A 23,833-nucleotide genomic window follows, 5' to 3' on the forward strand; every position below is an offset into this window, starting at 1 on the left:
AAAAAAATAAAAAAAAAATAAAACCCCCCCCCCCCCCCCCCCCAATTTTATGAACCCCCTTATGATTCATCTCCCCCAAACTCAATTCCAGCCTTCCCTTTGTGGTATGGTACCTTGCAGTACAATTTCAGAGAGATCCATACACTTGAACACAAGTTATTGTCTGGAAACTAGAAAAATGCTTATTTTTGGCCCCTTTTTGGCCCCCAATTCCTAAACATTTGGGGCAATTACCCCCAAACTCAATTCCAGCTTTCCCTTTGTGATATGGAACCTTGTAGTACAATTTCAGAAATATCTAAACACTTACACACAAGTTATTGTCATGAAACTAGAAAAATGCTTGTTTTTTGCCCCTTTTTTGGCCCCTAATTCCTAAAATTTTGAGGCAATTACCCCCAAAATCAATTACAGCCTTCCCTTTGTGATATGGAACCTTGTGGTACAATGTCAGAGAGATCCATACACTTACACACAAGTTATTGTCTGGAAGTTACAAAAATGCTTATTTTTGGCCCCTAATTCCTTAACTGTTGGTACCATAACCCCCAAAATCAATCCCAACTTTCCTATCGTGGTATTGAACCTTATGGTAAAATTTCATGGAGATCCATTCACTTAAACTAAAGTTAGAGTGTGAAAACCAATGTGTCTTCGGACGACGCCGGACAACGCCAGACGACGCCGGACGACGACGACGACGACGCCAATGTCATACCAATATACGACCAAAAAATTTTTAATTTTTGCGGTCGTATAAAAAGTTAAACACGTAAAGTTTTGTATTATTAAAAAGGATTTTAAAAAAATCCAACCTGACAAAATTTAAGGTTCATTATAACCTTTTTTCAAATACATGTATGACCTTATTTACACCACAAAATTTACTCAAATGTAAAGAAAAACCTGTATACTTCATAAAGTTTTAAAGGCATGGCAGTAACTATAGAATTAAATTTTAAAAGCAGTATATATTTCAGAAACTTATAAACTTTTATGGATTTTGCTCCTAATCTAACTACTCAGAATTCTAAACACAGGGATATTACCATAATGTAATTCCATTTAAATATTGTTGATGAATTCTCAAGGAGTGGCTGAAGGTAAAGTCCCTTTCAATGAATAAAAGAGATGCTACTTAATTAGCAGCAGAGCATAAAAGATAGATTTTTTTATTATACCTAAGTTATCATTTTCTATATAAAATAAGTACACAATATTTTGAATATTTTTCAAATTGCAAGCGTTGAACTATTGGACCTTGAAGAAACTATTTGACCGCAAGCGTCATTATATTTCGCGGAATTTCAAATGCAGCTACAGGATTGGAGGATTTTGAAAATACAGCGGGAGTTACGACGTCAGGTTTTACCTATTGTATCTAGCATTGACGTCAGTGCAGGACTTTCAGAATATTTATGAAGTAAATGTTAAACAGAATGGTTGGGTTTCTGCTTTTTATATTACAATAGTTGAATTATCCCCGCCATTTATGGTCTGTTGTCTTTTTCCATATATTAAAACACTTACTGACTCGATACTTGTAGAATAGTAAGTTTATTGTCCTCTTGGATACAACTATTGCCCTCGGCTACACCTCAGGGCAATAGTTGCACCTCGGGGCAAATAAACTTACTATTCCACTCATACCCAGTCAATAAGTATACAATATACATACCCAACTCCTGCAGTGAAAAGTCGATTCTGAGAGCTCATTTTTCTGACCAGTGATAAGGTTTCCTCAACACTGGTCATGTGACCATCTGATATAAGAATGATACTTCTACTGCCCTCTGGTGGACTGAGTAAGAACAAGGACTGTAACAAGGTTACGACAACTGTTCCTCCTTGGTCACATTCAGTTGACTGTAAATAAAAGACAGATAGGTATGTCAAGTAATTATATCACTATTCATACATTTGTTAATACAATTATTTTTCACAGGAATGAACCATTCCATGTCAAATTAAAGATGATCTTACCTGTATAAAGTTTGTAGCTTTTTGTACTGCATCTTTCGTTTTGAGTTGTGGTGATGGAAATAGCTCTTTAAATGTTGTACCAAACGAGATCACATTGAAACTGGACTTGTCTGGTAACTTTGTCAAAGACAATAGGAAAACCTGAAACACAAAATAGAAATAAATTATATAAAGAAAAACATTTAAATAAATTTTTGTATCAAATATATATATAACAAAGTCAATTTATTGATAAAAAACGAAAAAAAAAAAATTTTTTTTTAAATTTTGCTATGGATGCCGTCTCTTAGTCATAGAAATGCTACTGTTCAAGTTTTGTAAAATTCAATGCAGGTCTGACAAAGATATTGTCTAAAAAGAACTTAAACCACAGACTGAACTTATGTGTTGACAACAAGCTTAAACTAGAACTTTTGAATTAGAAATTATGATCAATATTCTTTAGTAATCAAAGCTCTGTACACTCAACTTCTGCTAAATTTGTACAAAACAATCAGTTCTAAAAAGGTTTGGTTTAGACAAATGTTGTTACTTTACTTTTTTTTAAGCAAGGCTTCCTTATTTTTTTCTTTCACATCATTTATACATTACCTTTTTAGCATCCCGCCCTGCTTGACCTTTCATAGAATTAGACATATCTAATAAATAAACTACTTCCTGTTGTGGATCAAAATCTGCATCAAACTCTGGATAAAATGTCAGCATGCAAGCCTAAAATAAATTATCCATAAATAATGAATACATAAAAAGCAAATGTAGTACATTTTGGATGTACAAACCAAGAGACAAAAACTGAGGTAATCAAATAAATGCTTTGTTAAAGTGCGTCAATAGGGTTAGCATCTCTACTGTACATGCATCCCCCTCCAGCCAACTCTAGACATTGTAAAAAAGTTCAGGATATGGAATAAAATTACAGAAATATATTGCTATTTAAAAAGCCAGTTTTAACTTATGTTAAATGCTATAAGTAAACTATTGTCCCAAATTCAATTGCTTCATGTCATTTGTCATTGCCTCAATTTGCTTTCATTTAAGAACTCTATGAGGTGCTGTTGTTTGAAATATTTGGTTGGTTTTTGGTTTAATCTTGTTTTGTTAGGTTGTGGTGCATTGTAGTTTGGATATGTTGTTGGGTTTTTTGGTACACTTTTCTGAATGATATATGGGTGTGCGCTGGACAATATAAAAAGAGACAAATATGGGATCCAGATTCTACAAAATATTGCAGATATCATAAAAACTAAAAAAAAATTATTTTAAATGCAAACTTAGGAAATAAATATTGTAACAAAGTAATAGCATATCACATTTCCTTATACCATTTTGTAGGTTAAGATGAGTTGGTGCTCACAAAAATCAGTATCTAAATTTAGTAGTTTGGTATCTGTGCATTTACATATACTAATCCTAATATGGATAAAAGTCATAAGATGGACACAATAACGCGTCAATATCTACTCTGTACTAAGCACCATACCAGCTACTATTTTTTATTAGAATAATTACATGATCTGCAGATAATGAAACTGAACTTTGCACCATGTTTCTATTATTACTTTTTGTTACTATGGTTACCTGACTGTCCTTGTTAGGATGATTCTCTACCCACATTCGAGGAACATGTATTTCCGCCATGGTAACCAATAGCTGAAAACCATCATCTAACTGGTTATTTTTAGGTAACTCCACTACTGCCTTGGTGGCTGTTGTCTGAAGAAGATTAGAATATTGTAAAGAGCACTGTAAATACAAAATATTAATGAGAGGTGGCAACAAGATTTTACAACATGGAAAAAGAAAGTACATATGATTAACATAAATCTTACTCTCAAATACTAGTTTTTCAACTTATAACTGTAAATTCAGAATTTCTACTACATGCATTTATCATTGCGATTGTTAAATAGTGGACAAAAATTGAGATTACATATTGCGATTTTAGGAAAAGCTGTCATACAAATAATGATATCAAAATTTAAAATGCGAGTTATTATTTATGTGACACCTATCCTATTGCAATGATAATAAAATGCTCCGCAGGGCGCAGCTTGATACGACCGCAGAGGTTGAACCCTGAACAGTTGGGGCAAGTATGGACACAACATTCAAGCTTGATACAGCTCTGAATTTGGATTGTGATTAAATATTTGACACAGCATAGGTTTCTGACACAGAATGAATGTGGTCTAAGAACTTAAAAATTTTAAATTGGACATTCACCTATTATGGTCCAATATCCAAAATCTAAATACATGGTTAGATTCAGCATATCAAAGAACCCGAAGAATTCAATTTTTGATGAAATCAAACAAAGTTTAATTTTGGACCCTTTTGACCTCAATGTGGACAAAGTTGATAATGGGGCCCAAAAATCAAAAATCTAAATACATGGTTAGATTCAGCATATCAAAGAACCCCATATATTCAATTTTTGTTGAAATCAAACAAAGTTTAATTTTGGACCCTGATTTGGACCAACTTGAAAACTGGGCCCATAATCAAAAATCTAAATACATGTTTAGATTCAGCATATCAAAGAACCCTAAGAATTCAATTTTTGTTAAAATCAAACTAAGTTTAATTTTGGACCCTTTGGTTCTTAATGTAGACCAATTTGAAAACGGAACCAAAAATTAAAAATCTAAATACACGGTTAGATTCGGCATATCAAAGAACCCAAATAATTCAATTTTGGATGAAATCAAACAAAGTTTAATTTTGGACCCTTTGGACCTCAATGTGGACCAATTTAAAAACGGGGGCCCAAAATCCAAAAACTTAATACACGGTTTGAATCAGCATATTAAAGAACCCTAAGAATTCAAGAATAAAACACCATTGAAATTGGTCAAGAAATAAGCAATTTATACGAAGTATCTTCTTTTGCACAATACTGTGCAATTGAATATTTCTTGCTATTGCGCAATACTGTACAATTGACAATTTCTTGCTATTGCGCAATATTGTGCTATTGAATATTTCTTGCTATTGCACAATACTGTGCAATTGAAGATTTCTTGCTATTGCACAATACTGTGCAATTGAAGATTTCTTGCTATTGTGCAATACTGTGCAATTGAAAATTTCTTGCTATTGCACAATACTTATTATATAATAATTTACACATCCTGTTTGGTGTGTATCTCCTACCATATCATTATTATTTGCTTTTAAATATAAAACAGAAATAACCAACTTAAAATGGAAAATTTTAAAAGAAAAAAAAAAGGAAAACAGGAAAAAAAAGGAAAAAAAAAAAAATCCCCCCCCCCCAAATTTTTGAACCCCCTTATGATTCATCACCCCCAAACTCAATCCCAGCCTTCCTTTTGTGGTATGGTACCTTGCAGTACAATTTCAGAGAGATCCACACACTTGAACACAAGTTATTGTCTGGAAACTAGAAAAATGCTTATTTTTGGCCCCTTATTCCTAAACGTTTTGGGCAATTACCCCTAAACTCAATTCCAGCTTTCCCTTTGTGATATGGAACCTTGTAGTACAATTTCAGAAAGATCCATACATTTACACACAAGTTATGGTCCTGAAACTAGAAAAATGCTTGTTTTTTGCCCCTTTTTTGGCCCCTAATTCCTAATATTTTGATGCAATTACCCCCAAAATCAATCCCAGCATTCCCTGTGTGATATGAAACCTTGTGGTACAATGTCAGAGAGATCCATACACTAACACACAAGTTGTGTCTGGAAGTTACAAAAATGCTTATTTTTGGCCCCTAATACTTAACTGTTGGTACCATAACCCCCAGAATCAATCCCAACCTTCCTTTTGTGGTATTGAACCTTATGGTAAAATTTCATAGAGATCCATTCACTTAAACTAAAGTTAGAGTGCGAAAACCAATGTGTCTTCGGACGACGACGACGACGCCAATGTCATACCAATATACGACCGCAAAATTTTGCGGTCGTATAATAAAAAGGACATAAAAATTCAGAATTTCCAGTATTAATTTACTTTTAGTTATATGAAAATGAGATTAAAATCAAAATCAGAATATGGTTTTTATGTAAAACAATGAATTAGTAATCAGTAAAACAACTGGAATTACAGGGCAAAGCCTTTTCTGAAGAATTATACACTGATGTACTGCATATCACAGTAAAATCAATAAAATATTGGATTTTTCCAATTTTAAACTTATTAGTCAGTAGAAATTTCTGGACAATTTTCTTAATGTATAGGGACATTGAGGGACGAAGAGACACAATCACACCTGTTCTAATTAGTTTAACTTGACTTACAGAAAACTTGAAAATGGTTCTATATTAAAGTCCTAATGGACTTAGTGACAAAGGACAGTAACTCAAAATATATATACTGAGTCTGCACAAAACTTTGCAATGACTAACGTCACATGTGACGGATCAATTCTGTCAATCAGTAGTCTCATTCCTTTTGTAAGTATACTGAGATTTTGCATTACAAAACATACTCACATATAAAAAAAGCAAATCTCAAAGGTCTGCTGAAAAAGAAACCCTCAAAAATCAATCTGATAAGTTATCTACCTTGACTTTAATTCTGTGTGTTGGTGATTTAACATTTCTAATATCAAAGGGCATTTCCATGGCAACTTGTAAAGACAGATCACATCTTCCAGTGTCCTTGACCTTCAAAGATGTTAGCTCAGACTGCAAAGAAAATATATAAATGTATAATTCAAATATCACAACTCTTATAAATGATAACAGAGACAATGTCTGCTTACATTATGTGAAAATGTATTACATTAACAGCCTATGCTTGTTGTACTGAAATCATGTCAAAACAAATAGCATGATAAACAGATTATCGGGTTTTCTGCACTTAGATATCATAAAATATCAGCCTCTTGACACGATGTGAAGCTTTTTTGCTCATTGCCTGCACTCACTTGCCTTAAAGGTTTTCATAATGGCTCGCAGCTGACATGGGACATATATGATGCCCCCGCTTGCATATAATGTTATAAAGGGACATTACTCAAGAATGGTAAAAGTGACGCTACCCAAATTTGTACTTTATCTGAGGTTATAAGCATTGTGTATAAGTTTCATAACATTTGGTTGAGGCAAACTTAAGTTAGAGAACAGAAACGAATAAAATGCTTCGCTGGGGCGCAGCTTGATACGACCGCAGAGGTCGAACCCTGAACAGTTGGGGCAAGTATGGACACAAAATTCAAGCTTGATACAGCTATGACTTTGGATTGTCATTAAATATTTGACACAGCATAGGTTTCTGACACAGGATGAATGTGGTGTAAGAACTGGAAAAAATTTAATTTACCTATTATGGTGGAATATCCATAAACTAAATTGTTTGTTAATTTCAATATATCAAAGAATATGTAGAATTCAATGTTTGATGTAATGTAATAAAGTTGAAATTTGGACCGTTTTTGTTCAATGTGGACCAATTTGGTAACATGTATAAATAATCAAAAATCTAAATACATGGGAGCCCATTTAAATACATCATAAAGGTATTAAAATAGAAAGTGACATCATAGTCATGGCTAAAAATAAACAAAAATCCTTAATCAGCAACATTTAAAGTAATATCTAAAAATAAAATTCCTTTGTAACCATAAAAGCCCATTTAAATACATCATAAAGATATTAAAATAGAAAATGACATCATAGTCATGGCTAAACATAGCAAAAAACCCTTAATCAGCATCATTTAACAGTAATATCTAAAAATGGAAATTACATCATAAAGGTATTAAAATAGAAAATGACATCATAGTCATGGCTAAAAATAAACAAAATCCTTAATCAGCATCAGCAACATTTTATAGTAATATCTAAAAATAAAATTCCTTTGTAACCATAAAAGCCCATTTAAATACATCATAACAGATATTAAAATAGAAAATGACATCATAGTCATGGCTAAACATAGCAAAAACCTTAATCAGCATCATTTAACAGTAATATCTAAAAATAAAAATTTCTTTGCAACCATAAAAGTAAAATAGAAAATGACATCATAATCATAGCTAAAAATAAACAAAAATTTTTTTTATTGGCAAATTTTAAATGGAGTTTATTATACTAAAACAATAAATTTGCAACCATAAACATGATAAAACCCCATTTAAACATAAAAGTATTAAATAATTCAACTACATCATAAGGCTATAAAAATAGAAAATGACTTCATAGTCAAGGCTAAAGGTAAACAAAAAACCTTCATCAGCAAAATTTTATATTGGCAAATTTCCAATGAAGTTTATTACACTAAAATTGTTGGCAAATTTCCAATGCATTTATTAACAATAAAGTTATTGGCAAATTTCCAATTTACATAATTTAAAAGCAGTGTAGATGAGATATTTAAATGAGTTTGAATTACCAACCTTACACTGCTTTTAAATAATGTTCTTTACTCAATTATTTGTCTATTAAAATGGAAACCCTTGTTTTTTAACCTTTTTTCCCCTTATTCCTTAAACATTAGAGCCATAACCACCACCCCCCCCCCCCCCCCCCCCCCAAAAAGCCAATTATTACTTTCCAATGTAACCTAAATTTCCAATATACATAATTTTAAATTTCAATTCCTCATGATATATAACCGTATCATTATTATTTTCTTTCATATATAAATCTGAAACAACCATCTTTAAATGGAAAATTTTAAAGAAAAAAAAAGGAAAAAAAAAAATCCTACCTCCCACACATTTTTTCAACCCCCTTTTGATTCATCATCCCCCACCTCAATCACAACCTTCAATTTGTGGTATGGTACATTGCAATACAATTTCACAGAGATCCATACACTTGAACACAAGTTTTTGTTGCAAACTAAAAAAATCCTTATTTTTGACCAATATTTGGCCCCTTATTCATAAATGTTTGAGCAATTAACCCCAAAACTCAATTCCTACTTTCTCTTCGTGATAAAAAATAACTAACATTAAATGTAAATTTTAAACAAAAAAAAAAGGAAAAAAAAAAATTACCCCTTTTTTGACCCCCGCCCCCCCTTATGATTCATCACCCCCACCCCCCTTTCCCCCCAAACCAAGCTCAATAACAGCCTTGCCTTTGTGGTATGGTACCTTGTAATACAATTTTAGAGAGATCCATACACTTGAACACAAGTTATTGTCTAGAAACTAAAAAATGCTTATTTTAAACCCCTTTTTAGGCCCCTTATTACTAAACGTTTTGGGCAATTACCACAACACTCAATTCCAGCTTTCCCTTTGTGAAATGGAACCTTGTAGTAAAATTTCAGAAAGATCCATACACTTACACACAAGTTATTTTCATGAAACTAGAAAAATGCTTGTTTTTTGCCCCCTTTTGGCCCCTTATTCCTAAAATTTTGAGGCAATTAACCCCAAAATCAATCCCAGCATTGACCCTTTGTGATATGGAATCTTGTGGTACAATGTCAAAGAGATCCATATGCTAACACACAAGTTATGTCTGGAAGTTACAAAAATGCTTATTTTTGGCCCCTTTTTGGCCCCTAATTCCTTAACTGTTGGTACCATAACCCCCAAAATCAATCCCCACCTTCCTATTGTGGTATTGAACCTTATGGTAAAATTTCATAGAGATCCATTCACTTAAACTAAAGTTAGAGTGCGAAAACCATTGTGTATTCGGACGACGACGACGACGACGCCAACGTCATACCAATATACGACCTCAAAATTTTTTTGCGGTCGTATAAAAACTCAGCAATTTTTCCATTTGTAAAGGGGCATAGTTTAGAACAATAAAAGTGACGCCACCAAAATTCTAACTTGATCTGTGTTTTGTCAGAGACATATAATACAAGAGATTCGCAACTCTAGTAGAGTCTATATAACAGCCAATGAAATGACGTGGCCACCGGAAAGCCGATTATTCCGATGGATTTATGGGTAAAAATAGCTATTGTTGTGAAAAAGGTTCTACGCCTCACGATTTTTTTAATGGAGAATGCCGATACCTTTCACAGCATTTTATAGCCTACATTTTGTTCGGCAATTTATTCATTTTTAATTCTGTTTATGGCAAAGTTGTTTATTTTCTCCTATTCTGAAGTCATTGTTTTTTCTTCTTTTTAGGGTGGCGTGCCATAGATGAACGAATGCAGTAAATTTACAAAAGGAGTAAAATTTTCCTAGTAAAGGAAACCTTCTGCTGGTCGTAATATTGTGATTGAGCCTCATGCATCTGTTGTCGTTTCAGACTACGCTTCTCATTCAAAACATGAACCTAATTCATTTTTAAATTAAAATCGTATTAAGGACATTTCAATGGTGACTGCAAAAGATATATATATTTGATAATAAAAGATTTTTATTTACACCAATGATTTGTATATGTATACACATAAACAATCTTACTTTTAAACTGCCATCTCTTTACCCCAGAATAAAAAAGACAAAAACCACTACAAATGATTGTCTATTGGAAATAAGGTTATTAAAAACTTTTTAAATAGTGTCTTTCATGTTGCTTTGATGAATGACCTTGGCTCCCACTTCAAGGTTGTGTTTTTTTTATAGAATTTTTGTTGCTTCGAGGACACACATATCCATCTATGTATGCAGTATTGTCAATTGTTTTTGTTGGTGGGTCTCTCGCTTATGTCTTCGTCACTTTCACTATCAACAAAGAGTTCGTTATCAGTTTATTCAACTAGGAGAATATCTAAGTCGTAACTATTAAGATTGTCATCCCACGAAATAAAATCGGAATTTTCCACATTGCGTGCACATGAATGAAGCTTTATTCAAATGAGAAATTAATTGTAATTTTCTTAAATATTAATTCTCAATACACACTTCGAAAAGGAAGAAACCATAAATTTACCGACAATCATTTAAAAAAAAACTCAATGCAAGCCTATGATGAAACTGTCAAACAACACTTAGAAATCAAACATTTACCGACCGTCCTACAGAAAAAATCAATGCAAGCCCAATAAATGATGAATATAAAAATTAATAAATTTTTTATAATTTATAAATATCAAGAATAAAAAACAAAGCCTATCATGATTAACAATTAATTAACAAATGAATTAAGTTTTTTTCCACATTAATTAATTTTACATTTTGTGAATTGTATTTTTGGAAAGAGTGTGGACACCTGTGGTGTAACAACTTCTTGTTTACAAGGTGTCAATTAAAACTCATTATTTATCACATGTTCGTGATTTACCTGGTCATCGAATAATTCAAACCTAATATACATGTCACACTGTGAAATTATGTCTCCGAGACAGGTGTATATTCAATAGAAACCCATTATGTAACTATCAAATAAAATAAACTCTGATTCAATTTATCAAGTGTTAATTATTTAATATCAGTTTTTTTAATACAATATCAAATTATGTCTCTTTTTTCAATAATACAAATCTAAAATCAAAATTACATTAAAATAAATAATTATATTTGTATTAAAATTATTTAATTAATTATGATAAATTTAACACTGAAACAGTTTATGTTATGCTTAAACATTCGTCCGTACTTCGAGTACTTTTAATACTTTTATTAATGACTTTATTACCTAAGGAGATCTCGCGAGGTTTAACTAGTGGCCGCGTGTTATTACGGGATTTCGCCGAGTTGCGAATCTCTTGTATTATATGTCTCTGGTTTTGTGGTAATAAGCATTGTGTATAAGTATAATAACATTTGGTTGAGGCAAACTTAAGTTAGAGAACGGAAATGAAAAATTCAGCAATTTTTCCATTTGTAAAGGGGCATAACTCTAGAACGGTAAAACTTAATGCCCCTCCTCTACGGCGGGGGCCTAAAAAATCAGTGCCTTTGAAAAGAGGGGAGACAATTCTCAACTTAGTATTTATATAAAAAATCCGTGAAGTTAATTATACAATTTATTTAAATAACAAACAACTTACATTTACAGACATTTAAAAAATGTTCTGCTTTCATGCATTTACTGCAAAAGCAAATATTCAAAGTAGTAATATATAAAAATGAAACAAAGGAATTTGGTTTGAGATTGGTGTTGTCAGTTATTCAGTCCAAAAGATTATTGGAAATATGTTGTAAAAGTCAAATACATTAACAAAACATGAACAGTCATTGCAAAAAGTGCACCTAGCAGTAACATTATTTTACATTTAGTCTGCACCCATCTGTAACTTAAAAGAGCATTATTTACCTGTGTTTTCTGAGCCAGAGCTGTATCTTGTATCCATGGTGCTACTGACGCTGGTAAATTAAATGCTATAGCTTCATTCTCTGTCTGTAATTCTGATATGTATGTTATCTTGATCAAAACTCTCGCTTGTGGAGGTAGATTTCCTACACTTACAGTAAACACATCCTGTAAGAAAAAAATGAACATGTATTCCTTGTGGATTGGTATATGTTTTCCTATGAATATCTTAATTAACAAAGAAAATCCAATATACCTACATGATCTTATAAACATTAAAGAAACAAAACATTCTTTCAGATATCAAAACTTAGCTGAAATGCCTACAGTAAGAACTACAAGGTATGGCTTGAAATCTTTCAGATATTCTGCAGCCAAACTATGGAATGAGTTGCCAAACCACTTTAGAACCGAAACATCTTTTACCCAATTCAAGAGTCTAATAAACTCATGGAATGGCAACTCATGCCATTGCAATGCATGTGCTTAGTATTAACTTATTTTTATGTTTTATGTTACAGCTTTGAAACATAGTAGTGCTACTTATTATACTTCCACTCTTAGCTTTGAAACATAGTAGTGCTACTTATTATACTTCCACTCTTTTTTGTGTTGTATTTGCTTAGCTTTTTATAATTTGTGACTGCTGTGCTTTAGTGTTTTATGTTGCTGCTTCAATGTTGCTTTTAGCTTAGTGCTCATGCATGTATATAATGTGTAGTATTTAAATTAGTTCAGCCTTGCCTAACTGTGCATGAAATATATGTTTTATGTCTTTTATGCTTTAATATTAGTATTGTAAAATTGAGAACCCTATTCCCTGTTATATATACTTACTGTGTATGTTTATTGTGTAAATGCATGTATTTGTCGGTTATAAAATCTCAAAGAGCTTATGTTATTGTTTTGTGACATGCCGACTTCATAAAATAAAGCTTTTGATTTAAAGATGTTGAGAAATTCATTCAATTCAGATTAAGGATTTAGGAAGAGAAGCAGATACAAATATTTACTGTAGTGTGCAGATAGGATAAAGTCCATATCATGCCAAATTAAATCTAAAAATATTTGAATGAAGAAAAGAAAAAGGTTGTGCAAAAGTACATTAATTGAGTAATATTCAGTGAAAGATTCACAAAACTCTGTCTTGCCATTCAGGAGAAGTATTTGATACAAAAATATACTTATTAATTACACCATTTCTGTTCAAAGGGAAATAACTCAAAATAAATAAATCATATAATAAGTACAATGTATCACTTTTGCTACTGAAAGGTCTACAACTCAACAACGAGAACAGCTAAAATCGTGAAAATTGAACTTGACCTTCATTTAGTCACAGGAAACAACATATCTAAATTTAAAAAGATTTCGTCAAAGCGTTTTCATGTTAATGAACGGACATTGTTTGGCAGCCGCCTGCCCACCCGCCTGCCCGCCTGCCGTACATCCCGATATCAATAACCGATTTTTCCTCCCAAAATCCGGTTAAAAATAGATATTAGCACCATAACTGCCAACTTTCAACAGACGGAAAGATACCAGTACTCTGATCACTATACAATGTTCACTTCACAGAATTTGACAGACATACACTGTTTTATGTCCTTCCTATTTCCTGTTATGCATACTTACTGCTTCCATTTTATTCATTATGTATGCTCCATGTTTTTAACAGACTCATACTGATTCCTGTCTACCCTATTCCCTGTTATGTATACTTACTGATTTCCCTGCATCCTTTAGGTATGCTCCAAGTTTTTAACAGACACATATTGTTTCCTGTCTATCCTATTCTCTGTTATATATACTTACTGGTTGCCCTGCATCTATTATGTATGCTCCATGCCTTAACACACACATACTGTTTCCTGTCTACCCTATTCCCTGTTATATATACTTACTGGTTTTTTCACATCTATTATGTATGCTCCATGTCTTAACACAAACATACTGTTTCCTGTCTACCCTATTCCCTGTTATATATACTTACTGGATTCCCTGCATCAATTATGTATGCTCCATGATTTAACAGACACATACTGTTCCCTGTCTACCCATTTCCCTGTTATATATACACTTACTGGTTTGAACCGTTTCCCTGCATCCATTAGGTATGCCCCATGTCTTTAACAGAAATAAATGGAGAATGTGTCCATGGGACACAGATGATACCCCCACTTGCATATAACGTTATAAAAGGGCTTAACTCTAGAATGGTAAAAGTGACACCAACCAAATTCAAACTTGATCTGTGTTTTGTGGTAATAAGCATTGTGTATAAGTTTCATAACATTTAGTTGAGGCAAACTTAAGTTAGAGAACGGAAACAAAAAATTCAGCAATTTTTCCATTTGTAAAGGGGCATAACTCTAGAACAGTAAAAGTGACACCCCCCAAATTCAATCTTGATCTGTGTTTTTGTGGTTATAAGCATTGTGTATAAGTTTTATAACATTTGGTTGTTGTAAACTAAAGTTCGAGAACTGAAACGACAGATTTAGCAATTTTTCCATTTATAAAGGGGCATAACTCAAGAACGGTAAAAGTGACGCCACTCAATATCTAACTTGATATGTTACATAACATTTGGTTGAGGCAAACTAAAGTTAGAAAACGGAAACGAAAAATTCAGCAATTTTTATGTTTATAAAGGGGCATAACTCATGAACGGTAAAAGTGATGCCACCCAATTTCGACTCGATCTGTGTATTGTGGTAATAAGCATTGTGGATAAGTTTTATTACATTCAGTTAAGGCAAACTAAAGTTAAAAAACAGAAACGAAAAAATTCAGCAATTTTTATGTTTTATAAAGGGGCATAACTCATGAACAGTAAAAGTGACGCCACCCAATTTTGAACTTGATCTGTGTTTTGTGGTAATAAGCATTGTGTATAAGGTTTATAACATTTTGTTGAGGCAAACTAAAGTTAGAGAATGAAACCAATTTTGGGGACGTACGCGACAAACTGATGGGACGGACAAGGGTAACACTTAATGCTATTGTTTGTCTGCTTGTCTTTTTCTTTTTTAACCATGGCGTTGTCAGTTTATTTTCGACTTATGAGTTTGAATGTCCCTCTGGTATATTTCGCCTCTCTTTTAGTGCCCAATTCGCCTAGCAGCGGGGGCATACAAAGTTGTTTCCTGTCTACACTATTCCCTGTTGTGTATACTTACTGGTTCCTCTTCATCCATTAGGTATGCCCCATGTCCTTTACTTATGGCCTCTTTGTATTCCTTGTGAGCTGTTTCTTTTTCTTTTACTTCCCCTTTAATTTCAAAGAAATAGTTTAATATTTCTGATGCAATTTTCTGCTTTAACCGATGACTGCCATTTTTTTATATCGTCTCAACAAAAAATAAACCCATAATTATTAAAGGAGATCATCAAAAAACTGCAACAAAGTTGATCAACAAGAAATGTATCAAAGTTGATCATCTAAGAACTGCATCAAAGTTTAGACAAAATTGGAGAGTGTTCATAGGACAAGATAATCAAAGATATTTTTGCTATATTATGTCTATTATGTAATTGTGGACATAATAAAAATTAGAATTATTTTTGATTTTTTTAACGACTGACTTTAAAAGATTTTTCAGAAAACATTAGATTACAATATAAATTAACACTGATCTCGAAGTAACTCTTCAATCCTTGTAAATTAAAATACCTATGACATGTTTTCCATTGATGAATGCTTCAAAACCACACACAGCAGCTGTATCGTCTAGTGGGAAGACATATTTGGCTTCAATAGGAACATTGTTGTCATTCTTGTATTCTTGTAATATAACAACCTGTAAAAAATATCAAAACTTTTTATTACTATAATGTATTATTCTCATGGTGACAGGGGCCTTAAAAAATAAAAACAACACATTATAAATTTCATGCGTCTGAAGTGCTTTTCTAGATTTAACTTCATCAGGAACGCTCAAAGCCAAATATTTGAAAGCCAAGGATGTATAAGAAGCAAAACAATTGAAGATTTATATAACAAAAAGGACCTAAAAATATAGCCAAATCCATCTAAGGTCAACTTTGTCTGAGGGAGTTGAAACCTTAATGGTCAAGTGGTCTAAGTATTTCGTCTATTGTGATCACTAGCTTGTCAACACTGAAGGTGTGTCTTCAAAACCTTGGTTCAGCAAGATGCATTCTACTCTGTTCTTTAATTATCTAGAATTGCCATTTTCCTGCTGAAAGTTGTGGTTCTCTTTGTTATATGTTACGTATACTGGTTCTTGAAATCTTCATTTTAAACATGATACAAATGAAGACTGTTTTTGAACCACTAGATGATGTTTAATATGGTTAAACAGTATTGTGAGGTTGAACATACAATTTATAACCACAGAAACATGATGGTCTGCTTAATAAATTACAACTTATTGTCAATGAAAAAATTTTCTTCTTGGAATAGAATAGCAATTTCAACATTATTAAATTATTATAGTATAAAGAAATTTAATTTGAATACTGCAAATTCAAAAATTATGGCATTCATTTATTTTTGCCATTTTTGAGAAATGAACAAAAACGTGAGATTAATTATTGCAAATTTGGGAAAATCTGCATACCAATATATGTATTGAATTCAGAATGCGAGTTTTTGTAATTGCGACAGTGACACACAGTTGCATAAATGTCAATAAAAACTTTACAATAATATGTCAATTTACAGAACTTAGGATTCCAAATTGCTTGGAGTCCTGTAAAAGATTGCATTTAAATGATTTTAATCTCAATACAAAAGTAGTGCAGGTTTCAAGCTATCCCAACTTATCAGTAAAAAATGCCATTAAGGCTTGAATAGTGAAAAATGTTTTCCACATTAGAAACCAACTTATCAGACCTTCATAATCTTACCTTTGCTACTAAGTCCAAAAGATGAGCTCTAATATGAACAGATTTGAGTGGAACTGATTTTTTCCCTTTTCCAATCAACCCTGCAGTAACTTTGTTTAAAGGATCAGGTACATCCTTCACGTCTTTCAAATCTGAAAACAATATCATTTATACATATGTTAAGGATATTTTCCTTCCTGTTGTCTAATAAATTAACCTTTAAACATAAAAATGCTTTAGAGTGGAAGATGGTAAGATTTCAACTATTGTGAAAGTTCATACAATGAACAGTTTTTCCAATTGTATAGTAATGTTTTAGAACTGTCTTCAAAGATCAATTAGTGGACCTACTAAAAAATTTAATTTATTTAGAAAACATTTAAATAAATCACAATATTAAAGTTACTTCTCATATAAATACCAGACATTCATAAATGGGAATATCTTTGTACATTGTTTCCAATTTTCTGTTGGATTTGATGAGATTTCACAAATCCAAAAGGGTTTGAAAATAAAACATTTAATCAGTCAGACATATGTCTTGAAATTCCTTTGAATCTTATTTGTTTTTGTTAATAAAGGCAATCAAGCAAATCAAGGTATTGGGGATCAAGGTCAAGGAATAAGGTCACAACACATGAAAATGATAGCTCTGTATATTTGGTTTTGGTATGGGTTCTGTAAACTGCCAGTAGCTTGTACCTTGATATGGGTTCCATTTGGGATCAGTAAACATGTCTGCCGTAAAGATTTTTTTCTTAATTATATGATTATGCCTTGTCATTCTATCATGACAAATAAAATAAAGAGATGTCTTCTTTATGTGATTTTTTTAAAACCCTGTACAATCTATCAAAACCTACTTATTTCTTCAGAAATGTCCTGATCTGTGTTTTCTTCTGACCTCAAGGTCAATGTCATATCAGTTAATGGGGTCACAGTATCCTCAGGAAGACACAGTTGAACTAAATATTTCATTTTCTGTTGCCGTGGGTTATAGATAACATATTCATCATCCTGTAAGGAGAGTAGAAGGTTAATCTTAAGACGTATTTTCGTTGGAAAGATAACAATTACTCATTCTTTCAGTAAAGTTTAATGTTAAACTATAATTCTTTTGCTATGGGTGAGAGATAACAGATTCATCATCATGGAGGAAGTCAAGGTATATCAGTATATTAAACTGAACTTATAGTATATAATCATTAATCCATTTTTGATGTAAAAAAATAAGAGGGCACTTGCTGAAATATCTCGCCAGCTTTACTAATCATGATTTATTTTATTCTGAAAGTCTTTAAGATAGAATTAAATTACATGTATAGCATAAACTTAACATAATCCATGACTTAAATGAGGTCAAGGTCAGACGAATCCTGTCAGATGGACAAGTAAACCTTATAGTTATTCAATACACCAAATACAGTTGACCTACTGCTTATAGTATCCAAACAAACCAGAACTATCCAAATGTCCATTGAACCATGAAATTGTGATCAAGGTCAGATAAAAACTGCCTAACAGATATGTACATTTATCAATCATTATATACACCAAATATAGTTGACTCTTGCTTATCATATCAGAGAAACAGACCAAAACACCAAAACATTTACATTTACCAATGAACCTTGAAAATGAGGTCAAGGTCATGTATATGTACACATTTCAATAGTTCCATACACCAAATATGTGCGACCTTTAGCTTATTGTATCTTAAAATTAAAAAAAAAACCTGATCATGACCTAATCACGTAACTTTAACCTTGATCACTGATCCAAGAAAAGAAGTTAAGATCAGGTGAACCATGTCTGACAGACATGTAGACCTTGCAAAGATTCCATATATCAAATATTATTATCCTATTATTAAAGTGAGAAACACACATGACAAAAAAATTATACAGTTTTTTAAGCTGTCAATGAACCATAAAAATGAGCTCAAGTAAAATGGACATACATGTGTAACAAAAAGAAACTTTGTAACATAAGGCATCCATATATAAGGTATCAAGCTTCCAAGTCTTGTGCCTTCTAAAATATAAAGCTTTAAATAAATAGTTTACCCTGCTGTTGCCAACACCAGTTAGCATACTTATGTCTGACATTTTGTGACTTTCATCGCAGGTGGGACAAATTCTAATTAGATTTACACAGAAATTTAAATATTTCTTCAACACATACAGAATAAATTGCTTCACCGAGCCAGCTGGATACAACCGCAGAGGTCCAACCTTGAACAGATGGGGCAAAAATGGACACAATATTTGTGCGTGATACAGGTATGAATTTGGATTGAAATTAAATGTTTGACACATAATAGGTTTCTGACACAGAATAACTGTAGTCAAAGAACTTAGAATTGGTTACATGATTTGAATTTAATTTCTGAAATCTGTAATGAGAAAAAAAATTATTCCCCCCCCCCCCCCCCCAATTTCTTTTTTTACCCCCCCCCCCCTCAATTTTTCCACCTCCCCTGCCCTCCCCCTTTTTCCAAAAAAAAAATCTTTCCCTCAAGATATGGTCATTATCTCAATTCAAATTTCCAATGGAGTTTGCAACCATAATTACCCATTTAAATACATCATAAAAGTCTTAAAATAGAAAATGACATACATAATCATGTCTAAAAATAATATATCTTTAATTAGCATTTTTATTAGTAACTTCTAAAAATAAATTGACAGCTAATCACCTCATGACAACACAAAATGTCTTTATACATAATTTTAAAGCAGTGTAGGGGAGGTAATCCAAATTTAACATTGTACTTGTCCATTAACAAGGAAACCCTTGTTTTTGCCCCTAATTCCTAAACGGTTTGAGCCATTACCCCACAAAGCCAATCCTAACCATCCCTTTGTGGTATGGAAACTTGTGGTATAATTTCAGAGAGATCCATACAACGTTCCACAAGTTATTGTCTGGAAACTAGAAAAATGCTTATTTGGGCCCCTTTTTGGCCCCTATTTCCTAAACTGTTGGGACCATAACCCCCAAAATCAATCCCAACCTTCCCTTTGTGGTTATAAACCTTGTGTTTAAATTTCATAGATTTCTATTAACTTATACTAAAGTTATTGTCTGGAAACCAAATGTCTTTGGACGACACTGACGACGACGACGTGATACCAATATTCGACCGCAAAATTTTTTGCGGTCGTATAAAAATCCCAGTATTGCCCAGTATTACCCATTTTGGGGAGTATTGCCTGGCAGGGGAAAATGTGGTTTTTCCCACCCTGGTAACACTTTGCCAACCCTGCGACTCTTTTCACAAAAAATCTTACGATTAAAATTGATCGTAAGTTATACTGAAATGTGTATGACTTACGAGTATTTTTACTCTTAAGATTTTTTGTGAAAAGAGCCGCTGATTTTCATAAAGCATATACTCACAATAAAGTCTGTTGGTTCACTATCAGAAGAAGATTTGACACCATGTACACTATCATACCCAGATGGAGGCTCCATAAGAGAATTATCTATTCTTTTGCAGTCCTTGACTTTACCCAAGCTAACATCACAAAGTAACAACAACCTTGATCCATGTGTAGTACTGGGCCCTGAATACATCAATGATTTGCTGTAAGTAAAAAAAAGTGTCTTAAAATGACTGAAATATTGATCTCGATCTAAGAGGCTACTATTTTAACATTTAGTCTGACTACTATTGAGCCTTAGTGAACCAGAAACTTCTGAGAAGTCAACTCTAAAATTAACCAATCAAATTACTCTGTGCCATACCTCTAATTTTCAACTCAACAAGTCATATTTAGCAAAACTGTAGAAGTATCAATCATATGTTTAATGGGGCATGTGTATAAAATAATATACTGTTCTTGAAACCACATGTTTCAACCTACATTAGCCACTCTAAAGTACATGTGTAATACATAATACTCACGATAGAAGTATATACATTTTGTTAAAATGCCTTCCTTTGTTCATGTTATTATAAATTTCAACTACACTCCTCCTGGCATAATCCCCTACCAACCAAAATTCCTACCTAGCAGTATCAGAGAAGTATATACCACTCCCCAACAACCCATCATCAGTTCGTGTTATACCATGTTCATCTTCTACAAAGTTTGGCATCAGCAATCCTCTGCAAATGGTATAAAATGTATCATAATACTTATTAAAGAAAAGCACACACGTGAAATAATAATCTCCATTATACCTAAGAAGTAAATAAGGATATAATGTTTATGTAAGGGAAAGAAAGTTCAGTCTCTTCCTACAGAAAAATACAGTTGTAATTTAAATCGTCTTCTAATGTATACAAAGCGTATATACATTAAGTATGTCAGATATCCAGATATCAAGAGTTTTCTATAAACTATTATGTTTTTACAAATTTATTTGTAAAAGTGACAATATTTCAACTATTTGATGTAAAAAAGTTAATAAAGTACTCAGTCTGTTCTCGAAAACTGTAGGTCCTGACCACCAAAAATTAAGCAGGTCCGGAAAAACTTTGAGTAGTGGTGGTCATAATGTCCAACTTTAAAGTTTGGGGAGGTTTTATTCCTTTTTAGACCTTCTGGTATGAAGCATAGCTCTTGATCACAATACATTGTATTTATCAATACTTAGTATAGAGCTACTAGTATATATAATTGGCCTTATCTAATTTATAATTGATAGCAAAAATTTAACAGGACACAAATTTTCACCGGGACTACCAGCTTTTTAATTGTAGTGGTCCTAATAACCAACAGGCTAAAAAGGTTTTGAGAACTCTGAGTACTTTAGCAATTCACTGATATCATTTTTAGAGCATTCAATATAATCAAATGGAAAATCAGATTTAAATGACAGCTCCATGAATTTACTTCAAATGTTTATCATTCATTATTTGTTGATTTGATAAAAAAAATCTCAGACAAAAAGATGTTAAAAGCCTTAAAAAGGAAAAGCTGTGGTACACAATCTGTTGAAATCAACAGATCAACAAAAAACATGTTTACCTTGAAAGAATTCCAAGGAAGTTGTGGAACCCAGACGAATGCATGAGTAACTGTATATTGCCAACTTCTGATTGGAAACACAGATCCTCCAATGTCCTCTCTAACTTGTATACATTCAGGAGTTCTGCTCTGTAATATTATACATTAAATTATATACCAGTAGTTGTTATCTTATTACTTTTTATTTCTAAGCCAGCTTAGAGTGCGTTCCAGCTCCCTCCGCCAATAAAAATCTGGCAGCTATGAAATAGTCAATAGTGCTGAAGGGCCTTTAAACAAGACTATTAAATCAATCATAATTGAGAGAAGCAGTTTTAAGCCATTATTCCAAACTTTTATTCACATCAACTTAAAATGATTCTATCAAAATTAATTTGCAGTATGTTGAATAGAAAATACTAAATTTAGGAAAGTTTTTTCATTCTTTTTGTCATTCATTTTTTGTCATTGGGTTGCTGTCTCATTAACAATTATACCCTACAACTCCATTTATTTGTATTAAACATTTTAAAACCCTGAAAAAACATGTACAAGCCCAATTGATGACTTTTCCATAAAACACTCTTAACTTTTCATTTTATTGATAAATGCTTAAAATTTCAAAACATCAATTTCCTTTTTTTTAGCATTATTGTACTTTACACTTTCAAGGTTATGTATGCTGTTTTTTTTTAAATATCTTAACACTGCATTCCTTTGCTATTTGTTATCACTTTACCACAGAAAAATGGAATTATTAAATGCAATGAAATTTTGATTTTTTACTAGAATTCAGAATTTATCTCCAATAGTGACACGAGCATAGAAATTGAATACACCTTTAGGACCAGCCTCTACTAATGTTAGTTGGTATTAGGTTTTAAAAGGTATATCAGCACAATTATATTCATTAATCTACTATGCTGTAATTGATACAAGTAAAATATAAAGGATTTCCTTGACTTTTAATTTCTAATCTTTTATAAGCACATCTTACTTTTCTGAAGTTGATCTAACTAATTTCGTCACATGATCAAATTCATCAGTGGATGGATCAAGCTGTGTCACATGGCATTTCAAAGCTTTATATTTGGCAACAGTTGTAGCCTCATCAGACCAATCTGTGGCTTCTCCAACACTGATAATATCTCTAATAAGCTTAAAAAAAAAAGACCAATCAGTGGTTTTTCAAGAACATTGTTTCTAAAAAGCATAACAGGAAAGACTTCAACCAATTATTAGCTTCATATTCACTTTTTAGTTCTCTGATAAGCCGAGACATGAAAGTTGAAAACTTTTTAATTATGTACAACTGTAGCCTTATCAAAATTTCTAATGAGCCAAAAAAAAGACCAGACAGAACTTTCAGTTTATTTGTGATTTAAAACAGGAACCTGAGTTCTTTAACACAAAGTATCTCTGATTAAAATAACATAGAAACTTAAATATGTGCCATAAATGTTTGGAACACAGAATACATCTTTAAGATTTCTACTACAAATATTATAAAATCTGACATGTTAAAGATTTGCTGGGAGTATATGCCTACAAGCAATAAAAATTAAAAAATTAAAAACAAAATACCTGACAAAGGTCTTGTTTAGCTGATATATCTGATACACTGAATTTTTCCTTCCTGTCCAACCTGTTATGAGGTAGAGCTTTGTAAAACTCTTTCGTCAGTTTCGAACATTTCTCACTATCACCACTTCTTGTTTTATACAACTCCTTTAACTGATACAGCACTGCTTCTGCTTCCTCCACCTAAAATACAGTCACAGTGACCTTAATTAATGTCAGCAACAATATACAGAATGAACTCACTAATCAACATCCTATTTTGTAATTTAATAGCAGATACAACTACTGTGGATTCATTATTAATTG

At 32.3% G+C, this 23,833-nt stretch overlaps 1 protein-coding gene across 4 annotated transcripts in view; it reads right to left on the bottom strand.

Moving 5' to 3' along the window:
• LOC127712542 (uncharacterized) overlaps positions 1-23,833 on the bottom strand; it is a 173,191-nt gene that overhangs the window by 127,908 nt on the left and 21,450 nt on the right. For all 4 annotated transcript variants that reach the window (XM_052219031.1, XM_052219030.1, XM_052219032.1 and 1 more), the window contains exons 8-22: positions 23,531-23,710; positions 22,944-23,104; positions 21,968-22,096; positions 21,004-21,102; positions 20,391-20,577; positions 17,852-18,005; positions 17,010-17,140; positions 15,811-15,937; positions 15,317-15,408; positions 12,138-12,302; positions 6,519-6,641; positions 3,562-3,696; positions 2,575-2,694; positions 1,984-2,124; positions 1,679-1,866 (exon numbers count right to left, since the gene is read on the bottom strand). In XM_052219031.1, the coding sequence (XP_052074991.1) occupies positions 1,679-1,866; positions 1,984-2,124; positions 2,575-2,694; positions 3,562-3,696; positions 6,519-6,641; positions 12,138-12,302; positions 15,317-15,408; positions 15,811-15,937; positions 17,010-17,140; positions 17,852-18,005; positions 20,391-20,577; positions 21,004-21,102; positions 21,968-22,096; positions 22,944-23,104; positions 23,531-23,710 (2,132 nt within the window). The remainder of the gene's footprint in view (positions 1-1,678; positions 1,867-1,983; positions 2,125-2,574; positions 2,695-3,561; positions 3,697-6,518; positions 6,642-12,137; positions 12,303-15,316; positions 15,409-15,810; positions 15,938-17,009; positions 17,141-17,851; positions 18,006-20,390; positions 20,578-21,003; positions 21,103-21,967; positions 22,097-22,943; positions 23,105-23,530; positions 23,711-23,833) is intronic.

This window comes from Mytilus californianus, unplaced genomic scaffold (assembly GCF_021869535.1).
Source record: "Mytilus californianus isolate M0D057914Y unplaced genomic scaffold, xbMytCali1.0.p SCAF_8, whole genome shotgun sequence".
Classification (NCBI taxonomy): Eukaryota; Metazoa; Mollusca; class Bivalvia; order Mytilida; family Mytilidae; genus Mytilus; species Mytilus californianus.